General features: G+C 59.5%; 1 protein-coding gene across 1 annotated transcript; it reads left to right on the forward strand.

The window, feature by feature from the left end:
- The first annotated feature begins 1,999 nt into the window (after positions 1-1,999).
- On the forward strand, positions 2,000-25,157 carry EPPK1 (epiplakin 1). Its single transcript, XM_075086010.1, has one exon. The coding sequence runs from the start codon at positions 2,000-2,002 to the stop codon at positions 21,482-21,484; it is 19,485 nt and encodes a 6,494-aa protein (XP_074942111.1). The 3' UTR covers positions 21,485-25,157.
- The last annotated feature ends 1,100 nt before the right edge of the window (positions 25,158-26,257 follow it).

The following is a 26,257-nucleotide window of genomic DNA, read 5'->3' on the forward strand; positions in this document are numbered from 1 at the left end:
CACGCAGTGTGGCTCAGGATGGCCCTTCCCAGCAGCAGGAGCAGCACCCCGTGGCTGTCCTGCCCGCCATCCCCACCTCTTGGCACCAGAGCCAGGTGCAATCCTGAACTTGCACAAACAACCAGCATTGCCTGGGCAGATCCAAGCCCGCGTGGCTGCACTCGCGCTGACATCACGGGGCGGATGAAGCCGGCGCCTCTTGGGACCTTTCCCCCAGAACGGGCAGCGAGCTTGGAGCACGGCTGGGACAGAGGAGCCCTGGCAAGGAAAAGGTGCTGGCCTGGTGCGGGGCGAGCTGGAGTGGGCACACAAGGAGCTGAGCTGGATGTACAGAGCCCCCCTGGAGAGCCTGGGCCGTGGTGAGCAGGGCCCTGGGCATGGCACCGGCACACTGCTCTGCGCTCCCTGGTGTGTTTGCACTGGCGGCAAGGGGAAGGATGTAGGTCTGTGAGCCCCAGGCAGGATTCACACCCCAGTGCCAGTGTAGGCAGCGAGATATGACTGGTCCACACCATCCCCGCTCAGTGCGACCACTGAAGGAGGGTCAGCATGTCGCCGGCTCTCCCTGGGGCTGCTGTGCCAGCGCCCTTCCCCTCTGCCTCCACATACAGCGGTGCGTACCACAGGGTAGCCCTGCTCTGGTTGTGTCCTTGCAACTGGGTCCAGAGACGCTGGCGGGCAGCACCGCTACCCAGCCAGCTCAGCTGCGGGAGCGTGGGCAAGCGGGGTCCTCAGCCTGCCACAGCACTTCGTTCTTGGTCCCACCTGCCTCCGTGGGGCCGGTCCAGCCCTGGCTCACCCCACTGCACTGGTGCCAGGGACTCTGCGTTAAGGGATGGGACTCACGAGGGAATAAGAGCCGCCTCTGCTGCGCAGCAGGGCCAGCCCCCTCTCTCCTCAAACCTGCTTCAACCCCGCAGTCTCCTGCTGCAGGACCAGCTTCCAGTCCGAGGACTGAAGGGTGCCAGGCACGGATGCCCACTGACCACAGCTCCCAGACCTCTGCGCAGCCCATAACCAGCCCCAAGTGCCCTCCAGCCTTCTGGTGTGCACGGCTCGGTGCCCAGCAGCCTCATACGCCCTCCGGCACCATAACTTGACTGTAGAATGGCTGTACTGTGGTTGATCCCAGTGTGCCCAGACACTTTTCAAACATGAGTGCAGGCATGCAGATCTGTGTGCTCTTAGTGTGGCCTGCTGCATCTACCGCATCTCCTTCTGCTGGCCCAACCCCCGTGCTTTCTGAGCAACGCAAGGAGGGCAGATACCCCATTTCAGTGCAGCAGTGGGAAGCAGGGAAAGGGCCTCTGGGGCTTCTTGTGGGTGTGTGGCAGCTCCGGCCCCTGCTTCCAGCCCCTGCTTGATGGGTGCTGCTGTGGGGAGTGTGCCAGGGGAGCAGCCTGACCCCCCTCTCCCTGGCAGAGGGGAGCAGCCTTTCCATGCTGGCTCAGAGTTTGCTCATCCCTGTGCCAGTGTCAGCAGCAGCCTGAGTGAGTGCTGGTACTCCCTGGGGGTTGCTGGTTTTGGCTGGTGTTTTGCCCCAAGCCCAGCTGCCCTCCAGGACTTTGAAGCACTGCACAAGGCTTCTATACAGAGGCAAGCCCTGCACAGACTGGTGGTCAAATGCATGTGACAACTCATGGGGGCTTTACACCTCACAGGAGGCAGGCTTGCCTGAGCCCAGTGCTCCACGGGTCCTGCTGGCGCTTCTGCTCCACTCTGTCATGCTGAGATGTCCTGGTGCACCCAGCAAGTCTAGCTCAGAAAGGAGAGGGTGGCAGGTCTGGCTCAGCGTGTCAGGGACAGGGGCATACACACTGCCCTGAACATGCTCAGCCTTTGGTTGTTGCTCCCTCCTGCCTGTGAACCAGTTCTTTGTCCTTCTTTCCCCGTATTTAGTATGCAAACCATAAAAAAAGTTGATTTCTCACTGAGTTTTCCTATTCTCTCCCCTCTCTCCAGAGAGTCTTGGCAGGTGTGAAAGGAGTGCAGCGGGAGGATGGAGAGCAAGCCAGCAGTGAATGGCCATGCTGCCCCCATCGCCCACCAGGAAGACATGCCAGGAGCAAACCACTTGGGCCAGGACATACTGCCTTGCAAACAGAAAAAAGCAGCTGACAGGGGCGTGGTGGCGATGGATGCTTCTAGTGAGCCCTCGGAGGTAGCCAGCAGCATTGCTGGAGTGTATGTAGAGGCTTCAAAGAAGATAATGAGCTTTTATGATGCCACCAGAGAGCATCTTCTGAGTTTGGATTCGGCGCTCTATCTTCTCGAGGCCCAGGCAGCCACAGGCTTCATCACTGACCCGGTGAAGAACAGGCATGTCTCTGTAGCAGAAGCCATGCAGCTGGGGCTGGTGGGGCTGGAGCTGAAGGAGAGGCTGCTCTCTGCAGAGAAAGCTGCTACTGGCTTTGTGGACCCCTACACAGAAGAGAAGATCTCCCTCTACCAGGCGATCCAGAAAGACCTGATCGGGAGGGAGCAAGGTACTCGGCTGCTAGAGGCCCAGATTGCAACCGGAGGCATTATTGACCCAGCCACTGGCTGCCGGCTCCCAGCAGATGTTGCCTGTGAGAAGGGATATTTAGATGAAGAGATGAGACAGCTCCTCTCTGACCCCAGCAGTGAGGACAACAAAGGGTTTCTCAACCCCAGTACCATGGAGAGGGTCACTTATATGGAGCTTATAAAGAGGTGTGTTGTTGATCCGGCCTCAGGCTTCCTCCTCTTGCCCCTGCAAATCACATTTCCAGGGCTGGGAGGGAGGGTGAGCAGTAGGGATCTGCTGCACTCTGGCATCATCAGCCCTGACATGTTCAGAGATCTTGAGGAGGGAAGAGTTTCTGCCCAGGAAGTAGCAGAGAATGACTACGTTCAGCAGTTCCTGCATGGAACAAGGAGCGTGGCTGGTGTTGTCCTGCCTTCCAGTGAGCGGAAGAGCCTTTACCAAGCACTGAGAGAGCATCTCCTCATGCCTGGTGCTGCTCTGATGCTCCTGCAAGTCCAGGCCTCCACTGGCAGCCTGACAGACCCCATAAAGAACAAAAGCTACTCAGTTGATGAAGCTGTCAGGGTCGGTCTCATCGGCCCAGAGCTTCATGAGAAACTGTCTTCAGCTGAGAGGACCATCACTGGATACAACGACCCCTACACTGGAGAAATGCTCTCTCTGTTCCAAGCCATCAGGAAGGGCTTTATCCCCAAGGACCATGGCATTTGCCTTCTGGAGGCTCAGATGGCCACAGGGGGTATAATTGCTCCAGGCAGGCACCTCCGTGTCCCCACAGAGACAGCTTGCAAGTGGGGGTACCTGGATGAGGCCACAAGACAGCTCCTCTCCAGTCCTACTGATGACATGAAAGGGTTCTTCGACCCCCGCTCCAAGGAGAAGCTGATCTACGCAGACCTGCTCAAGCATTGTGTCACCGATCCCAACACGGGGCTCCTTCTGCTGCCACTTGGTGGAGACAGCAAAGAAGGATCTGAGGGAACCCACCTCTTCTTTGACCATGGGACCCAAACAGCTCTGGAAAACACATGGATACCCATTGCTTTAGGTAAATTCAAGGGAAAGTCGGTGTCTCTCTGGAAACTCCTCTTCTCAGACTACATCCAGAGTGAGCAAAGAGCTGCTCTCACCCAGCGGTACCTTGCAGGAACACTCTCTACAGAAGAATTGGGTAAGGCAGTCAGTGCCACCATCGAGGAAGTGGTTTCCACTGCTAATGTCACCTTTGAAGGACTGAGGGACCGGGTGACAGCTGACCAGCTCCTGAGCTCTGAAATCATTAACAAAGATTTGTTTAAGAAACTGAAGGAGGGAGAAACATCAGCCAAAGACGTTGTCAGCATGGACACTGTCAAGAAGTACCTGCAAGGGACAGGTAGCATTGGTGGACTTCTGCTTCCTGACTCCCAGGAGAAGATCAGCATCTACCAGGGCAAGCGCAGAGGTCTTTTAAGGCCAGGAACATCACTGATCCTCCTGGAGGCACAGGCTGCTACTGGATTCATCATCGACCCAGCTGCCAACAAAAGGTATTCTGTGGATGAGGCGTTAAGAGCGAACATCATTGGCCCAGATGTTTATGACAAGCTGCTGACTGCAGAGAAATCAGTCACCGGCTACAGAGATCCTTACTCAGGGAACAAGATCTCCCTCTTCCAGGCCATGAAGAAGGAGCTCATTGTCAAGGAGCACGCTATCCGCCTGCTCGAGGCCCAGATTGCCACTGGTGGCATCATCGACCCCGTGCACAGCCACCGCATTCCCGTGGAGGTGGCCTACAGGCGTGGCTACTTTGACAAGAAGATGAACTTAATCCTTTCTGATCCCAGTGATGACACCAAGGGCTTCTTCGACCCCAACACTCACGAGAACCTCACCTACCTGCAGCTGAAGGAGAAGTGTATCACAGAGCCATCCACTGGGCTCTGCCTCCTTCCTCTGAATAGCAGGAAGCGCCAGTTCATCGATGATGCCACCAGACGGGTGTTCAGGAGCTCCTGGCTGCCGGTCAGGTTTGGAAGGTTGCGGGGGGAGAAGGTCTCTGTGTGGGACCTGCTGAACTCTGAGTACTTCAGCGAGGGGAGGCGCCGAGAGATATTCAACCACTACCAGCTGAGGAAGCTCACCCTGGAGCAAATTCGAATCATGTTAGAGGAGGAGATGAAAAAATGGGCCCCCATCAAGTTCCCAGCCATGAGAGGCAGTGTCAGCGCTTACCACCTGATGGAAACAGGTGTCATTGACAAGGCCCTGTTTGAGCAGGTGTTGGAGGGGTCCGTCACACCAGAGGAAGTCCTGCACATGGACTCTGTCAGAAAGTACCTCTATGGCTCTGGCAGCATTGGGGGGATAGTACTCCAGCCATCAAAGCAGAGAATAAGCATTTATGAGGCCATGAAGAGAAACATCATGGTGCCAGGAGTAGCCCTCCCACTGCTAGAGGCCCAGGCTGCCACAGGCTTCATCATTGACCCAGTGAACAACCAGAAACTTTGTGTGGATGATGCTGTCAAGGAGGGAGTCATTGGGCCAGAAGTCCATGAGAAGCTGCAGCATGCGGAAGGTGCTGTAACAGGCTATAAAGATCCTTTCACTGGCAAGAAGATACCACTCTTCCAGGCGATGAAGAAGGGCTTGATTGCTGACAAACAGGCCATGCAGTTGATGGAGGTGCAGATGGCTACAGGAGGCATCATTGACCCAACATGCGGCCACTATATCCCCGTAGAATCTGCCCAGAAGCGAGGGTGCCTGGATGAGGACACAAGCAAGGCCCTTTCTAAGCCCAGTGACCACAACAGAGCCTTCTGCGTCCCAGACAGCAAAGAGACCGTGACCTATGCCGAGCTAATCAAGCGCTGCCAGAAGGATGAGATCTCTGGCTTCCACTTGCTGCCTCTGCCACAGACAGCCGCTCCTGCCTACACCGACAAACAAATCCAACAGATTTTTAAGGAAACTGTGGTGAAGGAAAAAGGGGTCTCCCTCTGGGAGCTAATCCACTCTGGGTATTTCACTGAGGAGCAGAGGAGTGACTTCGTGGAGAGGTTGCGGTCTGAGGAAATGTCTCTGCAGCAGCTGGTTGCTCTTGTGCTCAGACTGGTTGGGGAGATGGAAATGAAAGCCCGCACCCACATCACCTTGGAAGGCTTGCGGGGCAGTGTCCCTGCAGTCTGGCTGCTGGATGCTGGCATCATTACTGAGAAGACATTTGAAGAACTGGCTCAAGGCATAAGAACTCCTGAGGAAGTGGCTGCGATGGAGAGTGTGAAGATGTACTTGCAAGGCACAGGCAGCATTGCCGGGGTATTCATAGAGGCATCCAAAAAGAGGATGAGCTTTTACGATGCCATGAAAACCAATCTCCTCCTCCCTGGGGCTGCACTGAAGCTGCTAGAAGCTCAGGCAGCCACAGGATACCTAACTGACCTAGCAACAAACCAGAGACTCAGCGTGAAGGATGCTGTGAAAGCAGCTGTTGTGGGTGAAGAGCTCACCGAGAAACTCCTTCTAGCTGAGAGGGCAGTGACCGGCTACACAGACCCCTACACGGGCAGCTCCATCTCACTATGCCAAGCACTCAGGAAGGAGCTGATTCCCCTGGAAGATGCTGTTCCCTTGCTAGAGGCCCAGCTGGCCACAGGAGGGGTCATTGATCCCATTCACCACCATCATCTTCCACTCCAGGCTGCATGCAGATACGGCTTTTTCGATGAGGACCTGAACCGAACCCTCTCTCAGATCAATGACAACACCAAAGTCTTCTTTGATCCAAACACAAAGGAGGACATGACCTACCAGCAGCTGAAGGACAGGTGCATTCATGAGGCTGAGTCAGATCTCTGGCTCCTTCCTCTGTCAGAAAATGCGATGTTCTGTGTGGATGAACAAACCATGGAGGTGCTGAAATCTGTGACTGTTTGTGTCAACGTAGGGCGGTTCAAAGGACAGACAGTGTCAGTCTGGGACCTTGTCAACTCAGAATACCTCTCAGACAGCAAGAGAAGAGAGCTGGTGCAAAAGTACAAAGATGAGAATACCGAAGTGCTACATGAAATCATAACAATTGTCACCACAATCATCAAAGAGACTGAGACACAAGGCAAGAGGTTTGCATTCAAGGGCCTACGGAAAAGAGTATCTGCCAGTGACCTCTTCCAGTCTCAACTGATAGACAAAAAAACCCTTGATGAGCTCAACCAGGGGAAGAAAACAGTCAAAGAAGTCACTGAAATGGACTCTGTCCGCAGGTACCTGGAGGGCAGCAATTTCATAGCAGGGGTCCTTATACAGCCAAGCAATGAGAAGATGAGCATCTACCAGGCCATGAGGAAAGGCATCCTGAGGCCAGGGACAGCACTGGTGCTGCTGGAGGCACAGGCTGCCACTGGCTACATCATTGACCCAGAGAAAAACAAGAAGTTTTCAGTGGAGGAAGCACTAACTGCAGGTCTAATTGGAGGGGAGATTTTTGAAAAGCTACTCTGTGCAGAAAGAGCTGTGACAGGCTACACTGACCCCTACACAAAAGCCCCAATGTCCCTGTTTGAAGCTATGAACCAAGGACTGATTGTGAAGAGCCACGGCATCCGCCTGCTCGAGGCCCAGATTGCCACCGGCGGCATCATCGACCCCGTGCACAGCCACCGCCTCCCCGTGGAGGTGGCCTACCAGCGCGGCTACTTTGACCAGGAGATGAACCAGATCCTCTCCGACCCCACCGACGACACTAAGGGCTTCTTCGACCCCAACACCCACGAGAACCTCACCTATATGCAGCTCCTGGAGAGGTGTGTCCAAGATTCAGAGACTGGGTTGTACATGCTACAAGTTGTACAGGAAGGAGGAAAGTACTTCTACATTGATGAGTCTACAAAACAGGTTTTGCGCTCAAAGCCCCTGGAAGTGAAAGTTGGAAAGTTTAAGGACCAAACAGTTTCCATCTGGGAAATTCTCTGCTCTCATTACATCTCTGAGCATAAAAGGAAAGAACTAGTGATGCAGTACAAATGCAAAACCCTCACACTGGAAGATCTTATAGCCCTCGTCCTCAAAATAATTGAAGATACAGAGCAAAGAGCAGAAGCCCTCAAGGTTAAAGGACTCCGGGGGGATGTGTCAATATCAGAATTGTTTAACTCAGAGATAATTGACAAGAAAACTCTAGATCAGCTGCAGGATGGGAGTCTTACGCTTGCCAGCCTCACAAAGAGGGACACCATCAAAAGGTATTTGTATGGCACTGGATGCATTGCTGGGGTTCTACTCCCATCAAGGAAAGAGAAGATGAGCATCTACCAGGCCCTGAAGAAGGGCCTCCTCACAGAGCAATGTGCACTGGGGCTGCTGGAGGCACAGGCTGCCACTGGTTTTCTCATTGACCCACTGAAAAATAAGAAGCTCTCTGTGGATGAGGCTGTCTCATCTGGGCTGGTGGGTAGCAACTTACACAAGAAGCTCCTATTGGCAGAGAAAGCTGTGACAGGATATACAGATCCTCATGCAGGAAATAAAATATCCCTGTTCCAGGCCATAAGGCAAAAGATAACAGCCAAGGAGCACGGTATCCGCCTACTTGAGGCTCAGCTCGCCACCGGCGGCATCATTGACCCTGTGCACAGCCACCGCCTCCCTGTGGAGGTGGCCTACCGGCGCGGATACTTGGATGATGATATGTTTCTCCTGCTTTCTGATCCAGATCATGGTAGCAAAGGTTTTATAGATCCAAACACTCATGAGAAAATCAGTTACAATCACCTCCTACAGCGATGTTCTAAAGACACAGATACTGGATTGCACATGCTGCAGGTCATGAAAAAAGCGGAAGACTATTTCTATGTTGATGAGCAAACAAAAAATGCCCTATTATGTACAAAGGTAACAGTGCCTGTTGGAAAATACAAAGGACATATATTATCACTGTGGGAACTTCTCTGTTCTGAATACATCACAGAAGAGAAAAGAAAAGAATTGGTGAAAAGATATAAAAAGGAATCCCATCATATTATACAAGGAATCATTGATACAATACTAAATATCATTAGAGAAAAGGAAGAAGGCAGAAGTGATGTCTGGTTCCAAGGTATCAGACAACAAATAACAGCATCAGAACTTCTTAGTGCACAGATAATTACAGAAGAAACAATGGAAAAACTCAATGAAGGAAAAGGGACGGCACAAGAAATAGCAAAAATGTCTAGTGTAAAAAGATACCTTCAGGGAACAGGCTGCATCGCTGGCGTGCTGGTGCCCTCCAAGGCCGACCCCGCCCAGGTGGAGAAGATGACCATCTACCAGGCCATGTGGAAGGGCATCCTGAGACCAGGTACAGCACTGGTGCTGCTGGAGGCGCAGGCTGCCACCGGCTTCGTCATTGACCCCCTCAACAACAAGAGGCTCTCCGTGGACGAGGCCGTCTCCTCCGGGCTGGTGGGCAGCGAGCTACAAAGAAAACTCCTTTGTGCAGAGGGAGCTGTGACAGGTTACACCCACCCCTGCACAGGACAAAAGATGTCCCTCTTCCAGGCCATGAAGAAGGAGCTCATTGTCAAGGAGCACGGCATCCGCCTGCTCGAGGCCCAGATCGCCACCGGCGGCATCATCGACCCCGTGCACAGCCACCGCCTCCCCGTGGAGGTGGCCTACCGGCGCGGCTACTTTGACCAGGAGATGAACCAGATCCTCTCCGACCCCACCGACGACACCAAGGGCTTCTTCGACCCCAACACCCACGAGAACCTCACCTACATGCAGCTCCTCCGCCGCTGCGTGCCCGACGCGGACACGGGGCTGCTCATGCTCCAGCTGATGGACAAGGGCTCCGTGCTCTACCAGCTGACTGAGGACGCCCGGAAAGCCCTGCAGGCCGCCCGCACCACCGTCAGCGTGGGGCTCTTCCAGGGCCAGAGCGTCACCGTCTGGGAGCTCCTCTTCTCCCGCTACGTCCCCGACCACCGGCGCCAGGACCTCCTCCGCAAGTACAAGGCGGGGACGGTCACCATCTCGGAGATGATCGCCCTCCTCGTCGCCATCATCACTGGGGCTGAGGGCCAGGGCCAGGACGCGGTCCCGGCCCGCAAGCCGACGCAGCGCGAGGCCCCGCCGCCGGCCGAGAACGGCGAGGCCACGGGCTCCTGGCAGCAGCCGCAGCGGGAGCTGGAGCGGGAGCAGGAGCTGGAGCGGGAGCGGGAGCGGGAGCTGGAGCTGGAGCGGTCCCTGAAGTCCCACACCGTCGAGGTCTCGGCGGGCGGCTTCCACGGCAGGAAGGTCTCCCTGTGGGAGCTCCTCTTCTCCAAGTACGTCTCCGAGGCAAAGAGGCGGGAGCTGCTGGGGAAGGTCCGGGCCGGGAGCCTGGTGCCAGACGAGCTGGCAAGGCTCCTCACCGTCCTCATCGAGGAGGCGGTGGAGCGGAGCAGCAACGTGAAATTCACGGGCCTCAGGAGGCAGGTGACCGCCTCGGACCTGGTGGACTCGGGCATCATCGACAAGGACACGCTGGCCGACCTCGTCCAGGGCTCCAAGACGGTGGAGGAGGTGACGGAAATGGCCTCCGTCAAGCGCTACCTGGACGGCACGGGCTGCATCGCTGGCGTGCTGGTGCCCTCCAAGGCCGACCCCGCCCAGGTGGAGAAGATGACCATCTACCAGGCCATGTGGAAGGGCATCCTGAGGCAGGGCACGGCCCTGGTGCTGCTGGAGGCGCAGGCTGCCACCGGCTTCGTCATTGACCCCCTCAACAACAAGAGGCTCTCCGTGGACGAGGCCGTCTCCTCCGGGCTGGTGGGCAGCGAGCTGCACGAGAAGCTCCTGTCGGCCGAGAGGGCCGTGACGGGCTACACCGACCCCTACACCGGCGACCAGATCTCCCTCTTCCAGGCCATGAAGAAGGAGCTCATTGTCAAGGAGCACGGCATCCGCCTGCTCGAGGCCCAGATCGCCACCGGCGGCATCATCGACCCCGTGCACAGCCACCGCCTCCCCGTGGAGGTGGCCTACCGGCGCGGCTACTTTGACCAGGAGATGAACCAGATCCTCTCCGACCCCACCGACGACACTAAGGGCTTCTTCGACCCCAACACCCACGAGAACCTCACCTACATGCAGCTCCTCCGCCGCTGCGTGCCCGACGCGGACACGGGGCTGCTCATGCTCCAGCTGATGGACAAGGGCTCCGTGCTCTACCAGCTGACTGAGGACGCCCGGAAAGCCCTGCAGGCCGCCCGCACCACCGTCAGCGTGGGGCTCTTCCAGGGCCAGAGCGTCACCATCTGGGAGCTCCTCTTCTCCCGCTACGTCCCCGACCACCGGCGCCAGGACCTCCTCCGCAAGTACAAGGCGGGGACGGTCACCATCTCGGAGATGATCGCCCTCCTCGTCGCCATCATCACTGGGGCTGAGGGCCAGGGCCAGGACGCGGTCCCGGCCCGCAAGCCGACGCAGCGCGAGGCCCCGCCGCCGGCCGAGAACGGCGAGGCCACGGGCTCCCGGCAGCAGCCGCAGCGGGAGCTGGAGCGGGAGCAGGAGCTGGAGCGGGAGCGGGAGCGGGAGCTGGAGCTGGAGCGGTCCCTGAAGTCTCACACCGTCGAGGTCTCGGCGGGCGGCTTCCACGGCAGGAAGGTCTCCCTGTGGGAGCTCCTCTTCTCCAAGTACGTCTCCGAGGCAAAGAGGCGGGAGCTGCTGGGGAAGGTCCGGGCCGGGAGCCTGGTGCCAGACGAGCTGGCAAGGCTCCTCACCGTCCTCATCGAGGAGGCGGTGGAGCGGAGCAGCAACGTGAAATTCACGGGCCTCAGGAGGCAGGTGACCGCCTCGGACCTGGTGGACTCGGGCATCATCGACAAGGACACGCTGGCCGACCTCGTCCAGGGCTCCAAGACGGTGGAGGAGGTGACGGAAATGGCCTCCGTCAAGCGCTACCTGGACGGCACGGGCTGCATCGCTGGCGTGCTGGTGCCCTCCAAGGCCGACCCCGCCCAGGTGGAGAAGATGACCGTCTACCAGGCCATGTGGAAGGGCATCCTGAGGCAGGGCACGGCCCTGGTGCTGCTGGAGGCGCAGGCTGCCACCGGCTTCGTCATTGACCCCCTCAACAACAAGAGGCTCTCCGTGGACGAGGCCGTCTCCTCCGGGCTGGTGGGCAGCGAGCTGCACGAGAAGCTCCTGTCGGCCGAGAGGGCCGTGACGGGCTACACCGACCCCTACACCGGCGACCAGATCTCCCTCTTCCAGGCCATGAAGAAGGAGCTCATTGTCAAGGAGCACGGCATCCGCCTGCTCGAGGCCCAGATCGCCACCGGCGGCATCATCGACCCCGTGCACAGCCACCGCCTCCCCGTGGAGGTGGCCTACCGGCGCGGCTACTTTGACCAGGAGATGAACCAGATCCTCTCCGACCCCACCGACGACACCAAGGGCTTCTTCGACCCCAACACCCACGAGAACCTCACCTACATGCAGCTCCTCCGCCGCTGCGTGCCCGACGCGGACACGGGGCTGCTCATGCTCCAGCTGATGGACAAGGGCTCCGTGCTCTACCAGCTGACTGAGGACGCCCGGAAAGCCCTGCAGGCCGCCCGCACCACCGTCAGCGTGGGGCTCTTCCAGGGCCAGAGCGTCACCATCTGGGAGCTCCTCTTCTCCCGCTACGTCCCCGACCACCGGCGCCAGGACCTCCTCCGCAAGTACAAGGCGGGGACGGTCACCATCTCGGAGATGATCGCCCTCCTCGTCGCCATCATCACTGGGGCTGAGGGCCAGGGCCAGGACGCGGTCCCGGCCCGCAAGCCGACGCAGCGCGAGGCCCCGCCGCCGGCCGAGAACGGCGAGGCCACGGGCTCCTGGCAGCAGCCGCAGCGGGAGCTGGAGCGGGAGCAGGAGCTGGAGCGGGAGCGGGAGCGGGAGCTGGAGCTGGAGCGGTCCCTGAAGTCCCACACCGTCGAGGTCTCGGCGGGCGGCTTCCACGGCAGGAAGGTCTCCCTGTGGGAGCTCCTCTTCTCCAAGTACGTCTCCGAGGCAAAGAGGCGGGAGCTGCTGGGGAAGGTCCGGGCCGGGAGCCTGGTGCCAGACGAGCTGGCAAGGCTCCTCACCGTCCTCATCGAGGAGGCGGTGGAGCGGAGCAGCAACGTGAAATTCACGGGCCTCAGGAGGCAGGTGACCGCCTCGGACCTGGTGGACTCGGGCATCATCGACAAGGACACGCTGGCCGACCTCGTCCAGGGCTCCAAGACGGTGGAGGAGGTGACGGAAATGGCCTCCGTCAAGCGCTACCTGGACGGCACGGGCTGCATCGCTGGCGTGCTGGTGCCCTCCAAGGCCGACCCCGCCCAGGTGGAGAAGATGACCATCTACCAGGCCATGTGGAAGGGCATCCTGAGGCAGGGCACGGCCCTGGTGCTGCTGGAGGCGCAGGCTGCCACCGGCTTCGTCATTGACCCCCTCAACAACAAGAGGCTCTCCGTGGACGAGGCCGTCTCCTCCGGGCTGGTGGGCAGCGAGCTGCACGAGAAGCTCCTGTCGGCCGAGAGGGCCGTGACGGGCTACACCGACCCCTACACCGGCGACCAGATCTCCCTCTTCCAGGCCATGAAGAAGGAGCTCATTGTCAAGGAGCACGGCATCCGCCTGCTCGAGGCCCAGATCGCCACCGGCGGCATCATCGACCCCGTGCACAGCCACCGCCTCCCCGTGGAGGTGGCCTACCGGCGCGGCTACTTTGACCAGGAGATGAACCAGATCCTCTCCGACCCCACCGACGACACCAAGGGCTTCTTCGACCCCAACACCCACGAGAACCTCACCTACATGCAGCTCCTCCGCCGCTGCGTGCCCGACGCGGACACGGGGCTGCTCATGCTCCAGCTGATGGACAAGGGCTCCGTGCTCTACCAGCTGACTGAGGACGCCCGGAAAGCCCTGCAGGCCGCCCGCACCACCGTCAGCGTGGGGCTCTTCCAGGGCCAGAGCATCACCGTCTGGGAGCTCCTCTTCTCCCGCTACGTCCCCGACCACCGGCGCCAGGACCTCCTCCGCAAGTACAAGGCGGGGACGGTCACCATCTCGGAGATGATCGCCCTCCTCGTCGCCATCATCACTGGGGCTGAGGGCCAGGGCCAGGACGCGGTCCCGGCCCGCAAGCCGACGCAGCGCGAGGCCCCGCCGCCGGCCGAGAACGGCGAGGCCACGGGCTCCCGGCAGCAGCCGCAGCGGGAGCTGGAGCGGGAGCAGGAGCTGGAGCGGGAGCGGGAGCGGGAGCTGGAGCTGGAGCGGTCCCTGAAGTCTCACACCGTCGAGGTCTCGGCGGGCGGCTTCCACGGCAGGAAGGTCTCCCTGTGGGAGCTCCTCTTCTCCAAGTACGTCTCCGAGGCAAAGAGGCGGGAGCTGCTGGGGAAGGTCCGGGCCGGGAGCCTGGCGCCGGACGAGCTGGCAAGGCTCCTCACCGTCCTCATCGAGGAGGCGGTGGAGCGGAGCAGCAACGTGAAATTCACGGGCCTCAGGAGGCAGGTGACCGCCTCGGACCTGGTGGACTCGGGCATCATCGACAAGGACACGCTGGCCGACCTCGTCCAGGGCTCCAAGACGGTGGAGGAGGTGACGGAAATGGCCTCCGTCAAGCGCTACCTGGACGGCACGGGCTGCATCGCTGGCGTGCTGGTGCCCTCCAAGGCCGACCCCGCCCAGGTGGAGAAGATGACCATCTACCAGGCCATGTGGAAGGGCATCCTGAGGCAGGGCACGGCCCTGGTGCTGCTGGAGGCGCAGGCTGCCACCGGCTTCGTCATTGACCCCCTCAACAACAAGAGGCTCTCCGTGGACGAGGCCGTCTCCTCCGGGCTGGTGGGCAGCGAGCTGCACGAGAAGCTCCTGTCGGCCGAGAGGGCCGTGACGGGCTACACCGACCCCTACACCGGCGACCAGATCTCCCTCTTCCAGGCCATGAAGAAGGAGCTCATTGTCAAGGAGCACGGCATCCGCCTGCTCGAGGCCCAGATCGCCACCGGCGGCATCATCGACCCCGTGCACAGCCACCGCCTCCCCGTGGAGGTGGCCTACCGGCGCGGCTACTTTGACCAGGAGATGAACCAGATCCTCTCCGACCCCACCGACGACACCAAGGGCTTCTTCGACCCCAACACCCACGAGAACCTCACCTACATGCAGCTCCTCCGCCGCTGCGTGCCCGACGCGGACACGGGGCTGCTCATGCTCCAGCTGATGGACAAGGGCTCCGTGCTCTACCAGCTGACTGAGGACGCCCGGAAAGCCCTGCAGGCCGCCCGCACCACCGTCAGCGTGGGGCTCTTCCAGGGCCAGAGCGTCACCGTCTGGGAGCTCCTCTTCTCCCGCTACGTCCCCGACCACCGGCGCCAGGACCTCCTCCGCAAGTACAAGGCGGGGACGGTCACCATCTCGGAGATGATCGCCCTCCTCGTCGCCATCATCACTGGGGCTGAGGGCCAGGGCCAGGACGCGGTCCCGGCCCGCAAGCCGACGCAGCGCGAGGCCCCGCCGCCGGCCGAGAACGGCGAGGCCACGGGCTCCCGGCAGCAGCCGCAGCGGGAGCTGGAGCGGGAGCAGGAGCTGGAGCGGGAGCGGGAGCGGGAGCTGGAGCTGGAGCGGTCCCTGAAGTCTCACACCGTCGAGGTCTCAGCGGGCGGCTTCCACGGCAGGAAGGTCTCCCTGTGGGAGCTCCTCTTCTCCAAGTACGTCTCCGAGGCAAAGAGGCGGGAGCTGCTGGGGAAGGTCCGGGCCGGGAGCCTGGTGCCAGACGAGCTGGCAAGGCTCCTCACCGTCCTCATCGAGGAGGCGGTGGAGCGGAGCAGCAACGTGAAATTCACGGGCCTCAGGAGGCAGGTGACCGCCTCGGACCTGGTGGACTCGGGCATCATCGACAAGGACACGCTGGCCGACCTCGTCCAGGGCTCCAAGACGGTGGAGGAGGTGACGGAAATGGCCTCCGTCAAGCGCTACCTGGACGGCACGGGCTGCATCGCTGGCGTGCTGGTGCCCTCCAAGGCCGACCCCGCCCAGGTGGAGAAGATGACCATCTACCAGGCCATGTGGAAGGGCATCCTGAGGCAGGGCACGGCCCTGGTGCTGCTGGAGGCGCAGGCTGCCACCGGCTTCGTCATTGACCCCCTCAACAACAAGAGGCTCTCCGTGGACGAGGCCGTCTCCTCCGGGCTGGTGGGCAGCGAGCTGCACGAGAAGCTCCTGTCGGCCGAGAGGGCCGTGACGGGCTACACCGACCCCTACACTGGCGACCAGATCTCCCTCTTCCAGGCCATGAAGAAGGAGCTCATTGTCAAGGAGCACGGCATCCGCCTGCTCGAGGCCCAGATCGCCACCGGCGGCATCATCGACCCCGTGCACAGCCACCGCCTCCCCGTGGAGGTGGCCTACCGGCGCGGCTACTTTGACCAGGAGATGAACCAGATCCTCTCCGACCCCACCGACGACACCAAGGGCTTCTTCGACCCCAACACCCACGAGAACCTCACCTACATGCAGCTCCTCCGCCGCTGCGTGCCCGACGCGGACACGGGGCTGCTCATGCTCCAGCTGATGGACAAGGGCTCCGTGCTCTACCAGCTGACTGAGGACGCCCGGAAAGCCCTGCAGGCCGCCCGCACCACCGTCAGCGTGGGGCTCTTCCAGGGCCAGAGCGTCACCGTCTGGGAGCTCCTCTTCTCCCGCTACGTCCCCGACCACCGGCGCCAGGACCTCCTCCGCAAGTACAAGGTGGGGACGGTCACCATCTCGGAGATGATCGCCCTCCTCGTCGCCATCATCACTGGGGCTGAGGGCCAGGGCCAGGACGCGGTCCCGGCCCGCAAGCCGACGCAGCGCGAGGCCCCGCCGCCGGCCGAGAACGGCGAGGCCACGGGCTCCTGGCAGCAGCCGCAGCGGGAGCTGGAGCGGGAGCAGGAGCTGGAGCGGGAGCGGGAGCGGGAGCTGGAGCTGGAGCGGTCCCTGAAGTCCCACACCGTCGAGGTCTCGGCGGGCGGCTTCCACGGCAGGAAGGTCTCCCTGTGGGAGCTCCTCTTCTCCAAGTACGTCTCCGAGGCAAAGAGGCGGGAGCTGCTGGGGAAGGTCCGGGCCGGGAGCCTGGTGCCAGACGAGCTGGCAAGGCTCCTCACCGTCCTCATCGAGGAGGCGGTGGAGCGGAGCAGCAACGTGAAATTCACGGGCCTCAGGAGGCAGGTGACCGCCTCGGACCTGGTGGACTCGGGCATCATCGACAAGGACACGCTGGCCGACCTCGTCCAGGGCTCCAAGACGGTGGAGGAGGTGACGGAAATGGCCTCCGTCAAGCGCTACCTGGACGGCACGGGCTGCATCGCTGGCGTGCTGGTGCCCTCCAAGGCCGACCCCGCCCAGGTGGAGAAGATGACCATCTACCAGGCCATGTGGAAGGGCATCCTGAGGCAGGGCACGGCCCTGGTGCTGCTGGAGGCGCAGGCTGCCACCGGCTTCGTCATTGACCCCCTCAACAACAAGAGGCTCTCCGTGGACGAGGCCGTCTCCTCCGGGCTGGTGGGCAGCGAGCTGCACGAGAAGCTCCTGTCGGCCGAGAGGGCCGTGACGGGCTACACCGACCCCTACACCGGCGACCAGATCTCCCTCTTCCAGGCCATGAAGAAGGAGCTCATTGTCAAGGAGCACGGCATCCGCCTGCTCGAGGCCCAGATCGCCACCGGCGGCATCATCGACCCCGTGCACAGCCACCGCCTCCCCGTGGAGGTGGCCTACCGGCGCGGCTACTTTGACCAGGAGATGAACCAGATCCTCTCCGACCCCACCGACGACACCAAGGGCTTCTTCGACCCCAACACCCACGAGAACCTCACCTACATGCAGCTCCTCCGCCGCTGCGTGCCCGACGCGGACACGGGGCTGCTCATGCTCCAGCTGATGGACAAGGGCTCCGTGCTCTACCAGCTGACTGAGGACGCCCGGAAAGCCCTGCAGGCCGCCCGCACCACCGTCAGCGTGGGGCTCTTCCAGGGCCAGAGCGTCACCGTCTGGGAGCTCCTCTTCTCCCGCTACGTCCCCGACCACCGGCGCCAGGACCTCCTCCGCAAGTACAAGGCGGGGACGGTCACCATCTCGGAGATGATCGCCCTCCTCGTCGCCATCATCACTGGGGCTGAGGGCCAGGGCCAGGACGCGGTCCCGGCCCGCAAGCCGACGCAGCGCGAGGCCCCGCCGCCGGCCGAGAACGGCGAGGCCACGGGCTCCCGGCAGCAGCCGCAGCGGGAGCTGGAGCGGGAGCAGGAGCTGGAGCGGGAGCGGGAGCGGGAGCTGGAGCTGGAGCGGTCCCTGAAGTCTCACACCGTCGAGGTCTCGGCGGGCGGCTTCCACGGCAGGAAGGTCTCCCTGTGGGAGCTCCTCTTCTCCAAGTACGTCTCCGAGGCAAAGAGGCGGGAGCTGCTGGGGAAGGTCCGGGCCGGGAGCCTGGCGCCAGACGAGCTGGCAAGGCTCCTCACCGTCCTCATCGAGGAGGCGGTGGAGCGGAGCAGCAACGTGAAATTCACGGGCCTCAGGAGGCAGGTGACCGCCTCGGACCTGGTGGACTCGGGCATCATCGACAAGGACACGCTGGCCGACCTCGTCCAGGGCTCCAAGACGGTGGAGGAGGTGACGGAAATGGCCTCCGTCAAGCGCTACCTGGACGGCACGGGCTGCATCGCTGGCGTGCTGGTGCCCTCCAAGGCCGACCCCGCCCAGGTGGAGAAGATGACCATCTACCAGGCCATGTGGAAGGGCATCCTGAGGCAGGGCACGGCCCTGGTGCTGCTGGAGGCGCAGGCTGCCACCGGCTTCGTCATTGACCCCCTCAACAACAAGAGGCTCTCCGTGGACGAGGCCGTCTCCTCCGGGCTGGTGGGCAGCGAGCTGCACGAGAAGCTCCTGTCGGCCGAGAGGGCCGTGACGGGCTACACCGACCCATACACCGGCGACCAGATCTCCCTCTTCCAGGCCATGAAGAAGGAGCTCATTGTCAAGGAGCACGGCATCCGCCTGCTCGAGGCCCAGATCGCCACCGGCGGCATCATCGACCCTGTGCACAGCCACCGCCTCCCCGTGGAGGTGGCCTACCGGCGCGGCTACTTTGACCAGGAGATGAACCAGATCCTCTCCGACCCCACCGACGACACCAAGGGCTTCTTCGACCCCAACACCCACGAGAACCTCACCTACATGCAGCTCCTCCGCCGCTGCGTGCCCGACGCGGACACGGGGCTGCTCATGCTCCAGCTGATGGACAAGGGCTCCGTGCTCTACCAGCTGACTGAGGACGCCCGGAAAGCCCTGCAGGCCGCCCGCACCACCGTCAGCGTGGGGCTCTTCCAGGGCCAGAGCGTCACCGTCTGGGAGCTCCTCTTCTCCCGCTACGTCCCCGACCACCGGCGCCAGGACCTCCTCCGCAAGTACAAGGCGGGGACGGTCACCATCTCGGAGATGATCGCCCTCCTCGTCGCCATCATCACTGGGGCTGAGGGCCAGGGCCAGGACGCGGTCCCGGCCCGCAAGCCGACGCAGCGCGAGGCCCCGCCGCCGGCCGAGAACGGCGAGGCCACGGGCTCCCGGCAGCAGCCGCAGCGGGAGCTGGAGCGGGAGCAGGAGCTGGAGCAGGAGCGGGAGCGGGAGCTGGAGCTGGAGCGGTCCCTGAAGTCTCACACCGTCGAGGTCTCGGCGGGCGGCTTCCACGGCAGGAAGGTCTCCCTGTGGGAGCTCCTCTTCTCCAAGTACGTCTCCGAGGCAAAGAGGCGGGAGCTGCTGGGGAAGGTCCGGGCCGGGAGCCTGGTGCCGGACGAGCTGGCAAGGCTCCTCACCGTCCTCATCGAGGAGGCGGTGGAGCGGAGCAGCAACGTGAAATTCACGGGCCTCAGGAGGCAGGTGACCGCCTCGGACCTGGTGGACTCGGGCATCATCGACAAGGACACGCTGGCCGACCTCGTCCAGGGCTCCAAGACGGTGGAGGAGGTGACGGAAATGGCCTCCGTCAAGCGCTACCTGGACGGCACGGGCTGCATCGCTGGCGTGCTGGTGCCCTCCAAGGCCGACCCCGCCCAGGTGGAGAAGATGACCATCTACCAGGCCATGTGGAAGGGCATCCTGAGGCAGGGCACGGCCCTGGTGCTGCTGGAGGCGCAGGCTGCCACCGGCTTCGTCATTGACCCCCTCAACAACAAGAGGCTCTCCGTGGACGAGGCCGTCTCCTCCGGGCTGGTGGGCAGCGAGCTGCACGAGAAGCTCCTGTCGGCCGAGAGGGCCGTGACGGGCTACACCGACCCCTACACCGGCGACCAGATCTCCCTCTTCCAGGCCATGAAGAAGGAGCTCATTGTCAAGGAGCACGGCATCCGCCTGCTCGAGGCCCAGATCGCCACCGGCGGCATCATCGACCCCGTGCACAGCCACCGCCTCCCCGTGGAGGTGGCCTACCGGCGCGGCTACTTTGACCAGGAGATGAACCAGATCCTCTCCGACCCCACCGACGACACCAAGGGCTTCTTCGACCCCAACACCCACGAGAACCTCACCTACATGCAGCTCCTCCGCCGCTGCGTGCCCGACGCGGACACGGGGCTGCTCATGCTCCAGCTGATGGACAAGGGCTCCGTGCTCTACCAGCTGACTGAGGACGCCCGGAAAGCCCTGCAGGCCGCCCGCACCACCGTCAGCGTGGGGCTCTTCCAGGGCCAGAGCGTCACCGTCTGGGAGCTCCTCTTCTCCCGCTACGTCCCCGACCACCGGCGCCAGGACCTCCTCCGCAAGTACAAGGCGGGGACGGTCACCATCTCGGAGATGATCGCCCTCCTCGTCGCCATCATCACTGGGGCTGAGGGCCAGGGCCAGGACGCGGTCTCGGCCCGCAAGCCGACGCAGCGCGAGGCCCCGCCGCCGGCCGAGAACGGCGAGGCCACGGGCTCCCGGCAGCAGCCGCAGCGGGAGCTGGAGCGGGAGCAGGAGCTGGAGCGGGAGCGGGAGCGGGAGCTGGAGCTGGAGCGGTCCCTGAAGTCTCACACCGTCGAGGTCTCGGCGGGCGGCTTCCACGGCAGGAAGGTCTCCCTGTGGGAGCTCCTCTTCTCCAAGTACGTCTCCGAGGCAAAGAGGCGGGAGCTGCTGGGGAAGGTCCGGGCCGGGAGCCTGGCGCCAGACGAGCTGGCAAGGCTCCTCACCGTCCTCATCGAGGAGGCGGTGGAGCGGAGCAGCAACGTGAAATTCACGGGCCTCAGGAGGCAGGTGACCGCCTCGGACCTGGTGGACTCGGGCATCATCGACAAGGACACGCTGGCCGACCTCGTCCAGGGCTCCAAGACGGTGGAGGAGGTGACGGAAATGGCCTCCGTCAAGCGCTACCTGGACGGCACGGGCTGCATCGCTGGCGTGCTGGTGCCCTCCAAGGCCGACCCCGCCCAGGTGGAGAAGATGACCATCTACCAGGCCATGTGGAAGGGCATCCTGAGGCAGGGCACGGCCCTGGTGCTGCTGGAGGCGCAGGCTGCCACCGGCTTCGTCATTGACCCCCTCAACAACAAGAGGCTCTCCGTGGACGAGGCCGTCTCCTCCGGGCTGGTGGGCAGCGAGCTGCACGAGAAGCTCCTGTCGGCCGAGAGGGCCGTGACGGGCTACACCGACCCCTACACTGGCGACCAGATCTCCCTCTTCCAGGCCATGAAGAAGGAGCTCATTGTCAAGGAGCACGGCATCCGCCTGCTCGAGGCCCAGATCGCCACCGGCGGCATCATCGACCCCGTGCACAGCCACCGCCTCCCCGTGGAGGTGGCCTACCGGCGCGGCTACTTTGACCAGGAGATGAACCAGATCCTCTCCGACCCCACCGACGACACCAAGGGCTTCTTCGACCCCAACACCCACGAGAACCTCACCTACATGCAGCTCCTCCGCCGCTGCGTGCCCGACCCGGACACGGGTCTTTTTTTTCTTAAGGTTTTTAGAAAGTTATTGTAAAGGCTTTTGCATTTTTTCCTTTGTTATTGCATCAGTATTGAATATAGGTAGTGTCAATATTTCTTGTACTTCTAGTGGGTTTTTTTGTTTTTAATTCCAATTTTTAAAAATTCTAATTTATTTCAGCTTATTTCCTCATTGTTCTCTTTCTAGTTTATGAACGTACCCACATCAGGTGTGGCTTTTAACTGACTTCCCTGTTATTATGAAAGTGTCTTAAGCCTTTTGTTCTTTAATCTTTCAAGAACACAGTAATCAGCCTTGGTTATCTCAGCTGATTTTGGTGAAATATATTGTCCTCATTTTTGTTATCATGTTTGCGTAGAACTATGGTTTTTATCATGTGTGAGGTGTGGTGAGAATGGTATTTTTATTCTTCTAGTCTATTTTTTTATGATGAAGAACATTTTTCTTAGCTGATTTGCAGGGTATTATTTGAGTTGCAGGTTTTTAAACCTGAATTTTGCATGGAGAGCATATTTCCCTGTATGCCCTATGTCAGGGTGGTGTTAGGTGTTACTGGAGTGAGATAAATTATCTGGGTTTGCTCTTAATGCCTCATCTCGTCTAGCCTTTCTGGGGGTGTCTGGACTATGTAGAACCTCAGCTTAGAGTGGTTTGGTCTCTCACTGATAGGTACACTCAATTCACACACATACTGTGCTTCCCCCCCCAGTTCTCCATGAAGCCTCTATAGAGAGCTGTGCTGTGGTATCCATGCAAGAGCTGAGCCAGTAGTGTACACTGTCATGCCGTATTTCTAGTCTCTCCACTCCCTGGTCCAGGGAGCTGGCAGCAGCACATCCGTTCCCGCTAGCTGGGGCCTCTGTGCATCTCTCAGCTCCTTGTGCCGCCCCATGTCCCAAGCCAACTCAGCCCACGTGCCACCCTCCTGTGGAGGAGGCAGCCCCAGAACCACTCTGCTGTAGACTTCAAGGCTGAATAATTCTACTACCGTTTAATAGAAGGAAGCTTACTCTCCTTAAATGCATTACCTTAGGCTATTTGCCTTAATTAACTCAGTAATGTCCTGCAAAATGGATTTTTGCCACAGCTTGTAGAGCTGATAGCTGGAAACAAGTGTAGATTAGCTGTGGAACTCCTTACTCCTTATCTGCTGTGTAGCCCAGAGATTTGCATAGGGTCAAAAAGTGATGGGACAAATGGGAGAGATGTTAAATGCAAAGGCACACCTCTGTCTCAGCAGGTCCCTCAGCCGCAGGTTACTAGAAGATGGAAGACAGGATCAAAGCGTTGTCGGTACGGGCTTGCACTGCTATTACATACTTAGTGCGGACTCTGATACTGGACAGAGCTGGCTGCAGCGTAGTGGAGACATGGGCCATTGCTCTGGGCTGGTATAACTGCGACTGTCCTACCACCACCTGCATTATGAACCAGGGGAAGCACCAGAAGTGCCTCAATTTATCCAAAGTGTCGAAGAGTAATAGGGAAGTTTTACAGCTCTCAGGCCTCACCACACTCTGTACTGGGGTTAGTCCAGCTTCTTTCCACACCCACCTGCAGATGCTGTAGTACCATTTACAGAGGGCCTCAATGATTTGGGCTCCCATGTCAACCAAGAGGCTTCATATTCACCTTCTAGACTTCTGCTCTTTCCTGGAAATGGATTAGAAAATGCTTTAGCCGAATCCAGGGTGAACAACCAAGCTGTGTCTTTCACACACTCTAACCTTGTGCCATCTCCAGACCTCAGAGCTCTGCATGCCGTGCCTGTGTAAGAGGGCTTGCTGCCAGCTGCTGCACGAGAAAAAGCACCTGGCTGGGTGGGCTCCATCCTGCTGCGTCTCAGCCATTCCTATATCTCTGCCCACACCCCTTGCCCTTGGACTATATCTTAGTCTATAGTTCCACGTCTCTCAACCTCTGCCATGCTCTTCACCTGATCTCCAAGTATCCCATTTCCCAGCCACCTTGTTCATTAGCTTGTGCTAGCAAAGCCATGGAGAGGCAGCAGTCCCTGTGGAGCAGGACGGATGCTTGCTACCCTCCAGCTGTGGCTTACCCCTTCCATTTCCAGGGCCTCTTTTCTGGTGATAAGCTCTTCCTGTTAGCTGTCCCATGGTGGTACTACACCTAACCACTGTAAGGCCATTTCTTAATAGGCTTTTCGGTCTCATACACAAAAGCCATTTGACTACACCTAACAAAAGTTAGTGGCTTATTTTTGATATATCCACTAGGATATACAAGGGAAAAGGAACCAAGAGGAAACCTCATAGTACTCTGAAGTTATCAGTCTCCTAGCCCTGGACCAAAGCATCATCTGCCAAGTCAGCTCCTCAAAGCTTGGCTGTTATCACCTTGTGACACTGGAGACAGAAAAAGCCAGTCTCACATTGAGGCCAGGAGCGGGAAGAAGACTGCACAGGATGACAAGCATGCACTAAGGAAAGGAAGACAGGGTAGGGTCTTGCAGCACGGCCCCAGCACCTAAGCTTGGCTGCCGTCCCCACTGTGCTGTTTCGGACCTCCCAGGACTGTGCGGGGAGCAGCCCACAGCTCTCAGCAGGTTACTGGCACGCAGCACTGAAGGGTCACCTGCGGCTTGAGCAGCCTCCCAGGTGCCATGTTAGCCTGGGCCTGGGGTGGAGGCTACAGGGCAGGTGCAGAAGCAGCCTGGTTAAAGGCAGCTGGTTCTTCCTCGGGCAGGGGAAAAAGGGCCTCCATGGCCATATGGACCATTAGGACTCACTTCAGGAGCCATGTTGGACAGCCACACACTTGAACCGCCAGGAGCTAGCAGTATCTCTGTAAGAAACTACTGTCCCAGATCAGGCAGATGAGCCTAACAGGACCGTGGTGGTGGTGATGGTCCTCCCTGATGAGGGACCCAGAGAAGTGCTGGGGAGGAGACAGTGTATGTGCCCCTCACAGAGGAAGACGGAGGAAAGAGGTTCTGGCAATAAAATGCGGGCTTCAGAGAGGGAGGTGAAAAGCAGGTGCTCCATGACAGCGTTCCCCAAAATGGTCCAGGTACCACATGGAGGTCAGAGAGTAAAGCAGAGACATGACTCATAAAATGGGGCAGAGAAGCTGAAAGGATGTTGACATAAAAGTTTTACATGTCCAAGCAAAGGAGACGCCAAACTCGCACCATTCAAACGTGGTGAAAACAAGCATGAAGAGAAGGGAAGGGGAAGAGCATTTAAAGAAGCAGAACACTGTTTAAAAACAATACAGAAAAAAGCAGAGAACCAAGATAAATATAATATATAGGGCTGAGGAACTGGAATGCCTCATCTTCAAAAAAAAACTGGCATGCCGTGGGCTTCTGGGGAGGAGGCTCACCGGGAGGACACCATGACGCCAAAGTATAAAATGCAGAGGAGGGTAGAGAAGGGTGTGCTGGTGCAGCGTGGGGTTGTTATCAGGGAGCCTGAGTCGGGCCAAAGTCACAGATACACCAGCAGAGGATCCTGGACCGAAATTCCAGCTCCAGGGAGCAGGGCAGGCGGAAGGCGAGCAGACAGGCACAAAGGGCAGCAGCTGTCTGCGCAGAGTCTGAGCTATTTATCAAACATGTATAAAATTATCTCTGTTCCTTTCCTGGGTTAAGTAGAGGTGGCCTGTCCTCTGCAGTCAGGAGGAACGGCAGATCCTGAGTGGGGACAGAAAAGGGGCATAAAACAATAAATGACACGGAAAAGGCAAGTGGAGAACAAGTGTTTGCTCTTTTCTATAAGAACTAGGTTGTGGGGAAACAGCAGGAAAGATTTCTGCACACAGTTAAACTGTGGCAGTTGCTGCTGGGATTTCGTGGAGGCAAAAGCTGCAAATGCTTGGGGGAAATAAAAGACAAGAAAAAGTGAGCCCTCTTCTCAGCAAGGGAGTCACCAGTGGGGCCTAGAGGAACCCATGCTGAGAGCTGGTCTGTTTAACACATGCAGACATGGTCTGGGAAATTCTGTGAACAGCAAAGGAGCAGATGGTATTAAATTATTCAGCTTGGCAAAGAAAAATGCCAGCTGCAAAAACTGCAGGAAGACCAAGCAACATAGAGTGGCCTCAGGTAAAAAGGCACGTGCGGGAGAAGTGGTGCTACATACCCAGCTCTGAGCTGATACTGTTCAGCAGCAGACGGAGTAAATCAAACATTAAGATTAGGGAGGGAGCATGTCCATGCCAGGATAACGCACGCAAGCTGTAGCCATCCAAAGGCACCACATAATATCTCACGAGGAGACCAGGCTCCTTGTTGGGGCTGCAACAAGGTCCTCAGCAGTGGCCCAGCCTTGGTGGCCGGTGGGGCTTCGGTGATGTAAGGCAGTGTGGATGCTGAGCATCTGCTCCTTTGAGGGTCTCTGGTCCAAGGAGCCATCAATAAGAACACACAAGAACAAACCTGATCAACACGAGAGGCGGTGAGGCGAACAAACCTGGCCAGTTGCATATCGGTGAGGATGCACGGAGTGAGGGGGTGTTTAGTTTTCTCTATTGAGATGACAAGGAAACGGATGGAGGCAAACACAGAGACATAAAACCTGACCAATTAGCGTTAACAAAGACAATAACCAGAAACAAACCTGCTGAGTGGCACTAATTGATGGGTTATCAAGAAACTGCAGGCACACCAGGACTTTGCAGCTGGTATGGATGTAACCCTGAGGGTCTCAGCATCAGCAGCTGTAGGAGCCTCAGCTCTCCGGATCTGAGGAGGGTCCTACAGTCCATGTCCCGAAAATCAGCTACCGAGGAGGACCGGTGTGAGTGAGAGGCTCCATGCCGGCGGCCGGAGCGGGACTGTGGGTC

The sequence above is a fragment of the Phalacrocorax aristotelis genome, chromosome 2 (assembly GCF_949628215.1).
Source record: "Phalacrocorax aristotelis chromosome 2, bGulAri2.1, whole genome shotgun sequence".
NCBI lineage: Eukaryota > Metazoa > Chordata > Aves > Suliformes > Phalacrocoracidae > Phalacrocorax > Phalacrocorax aristotelis.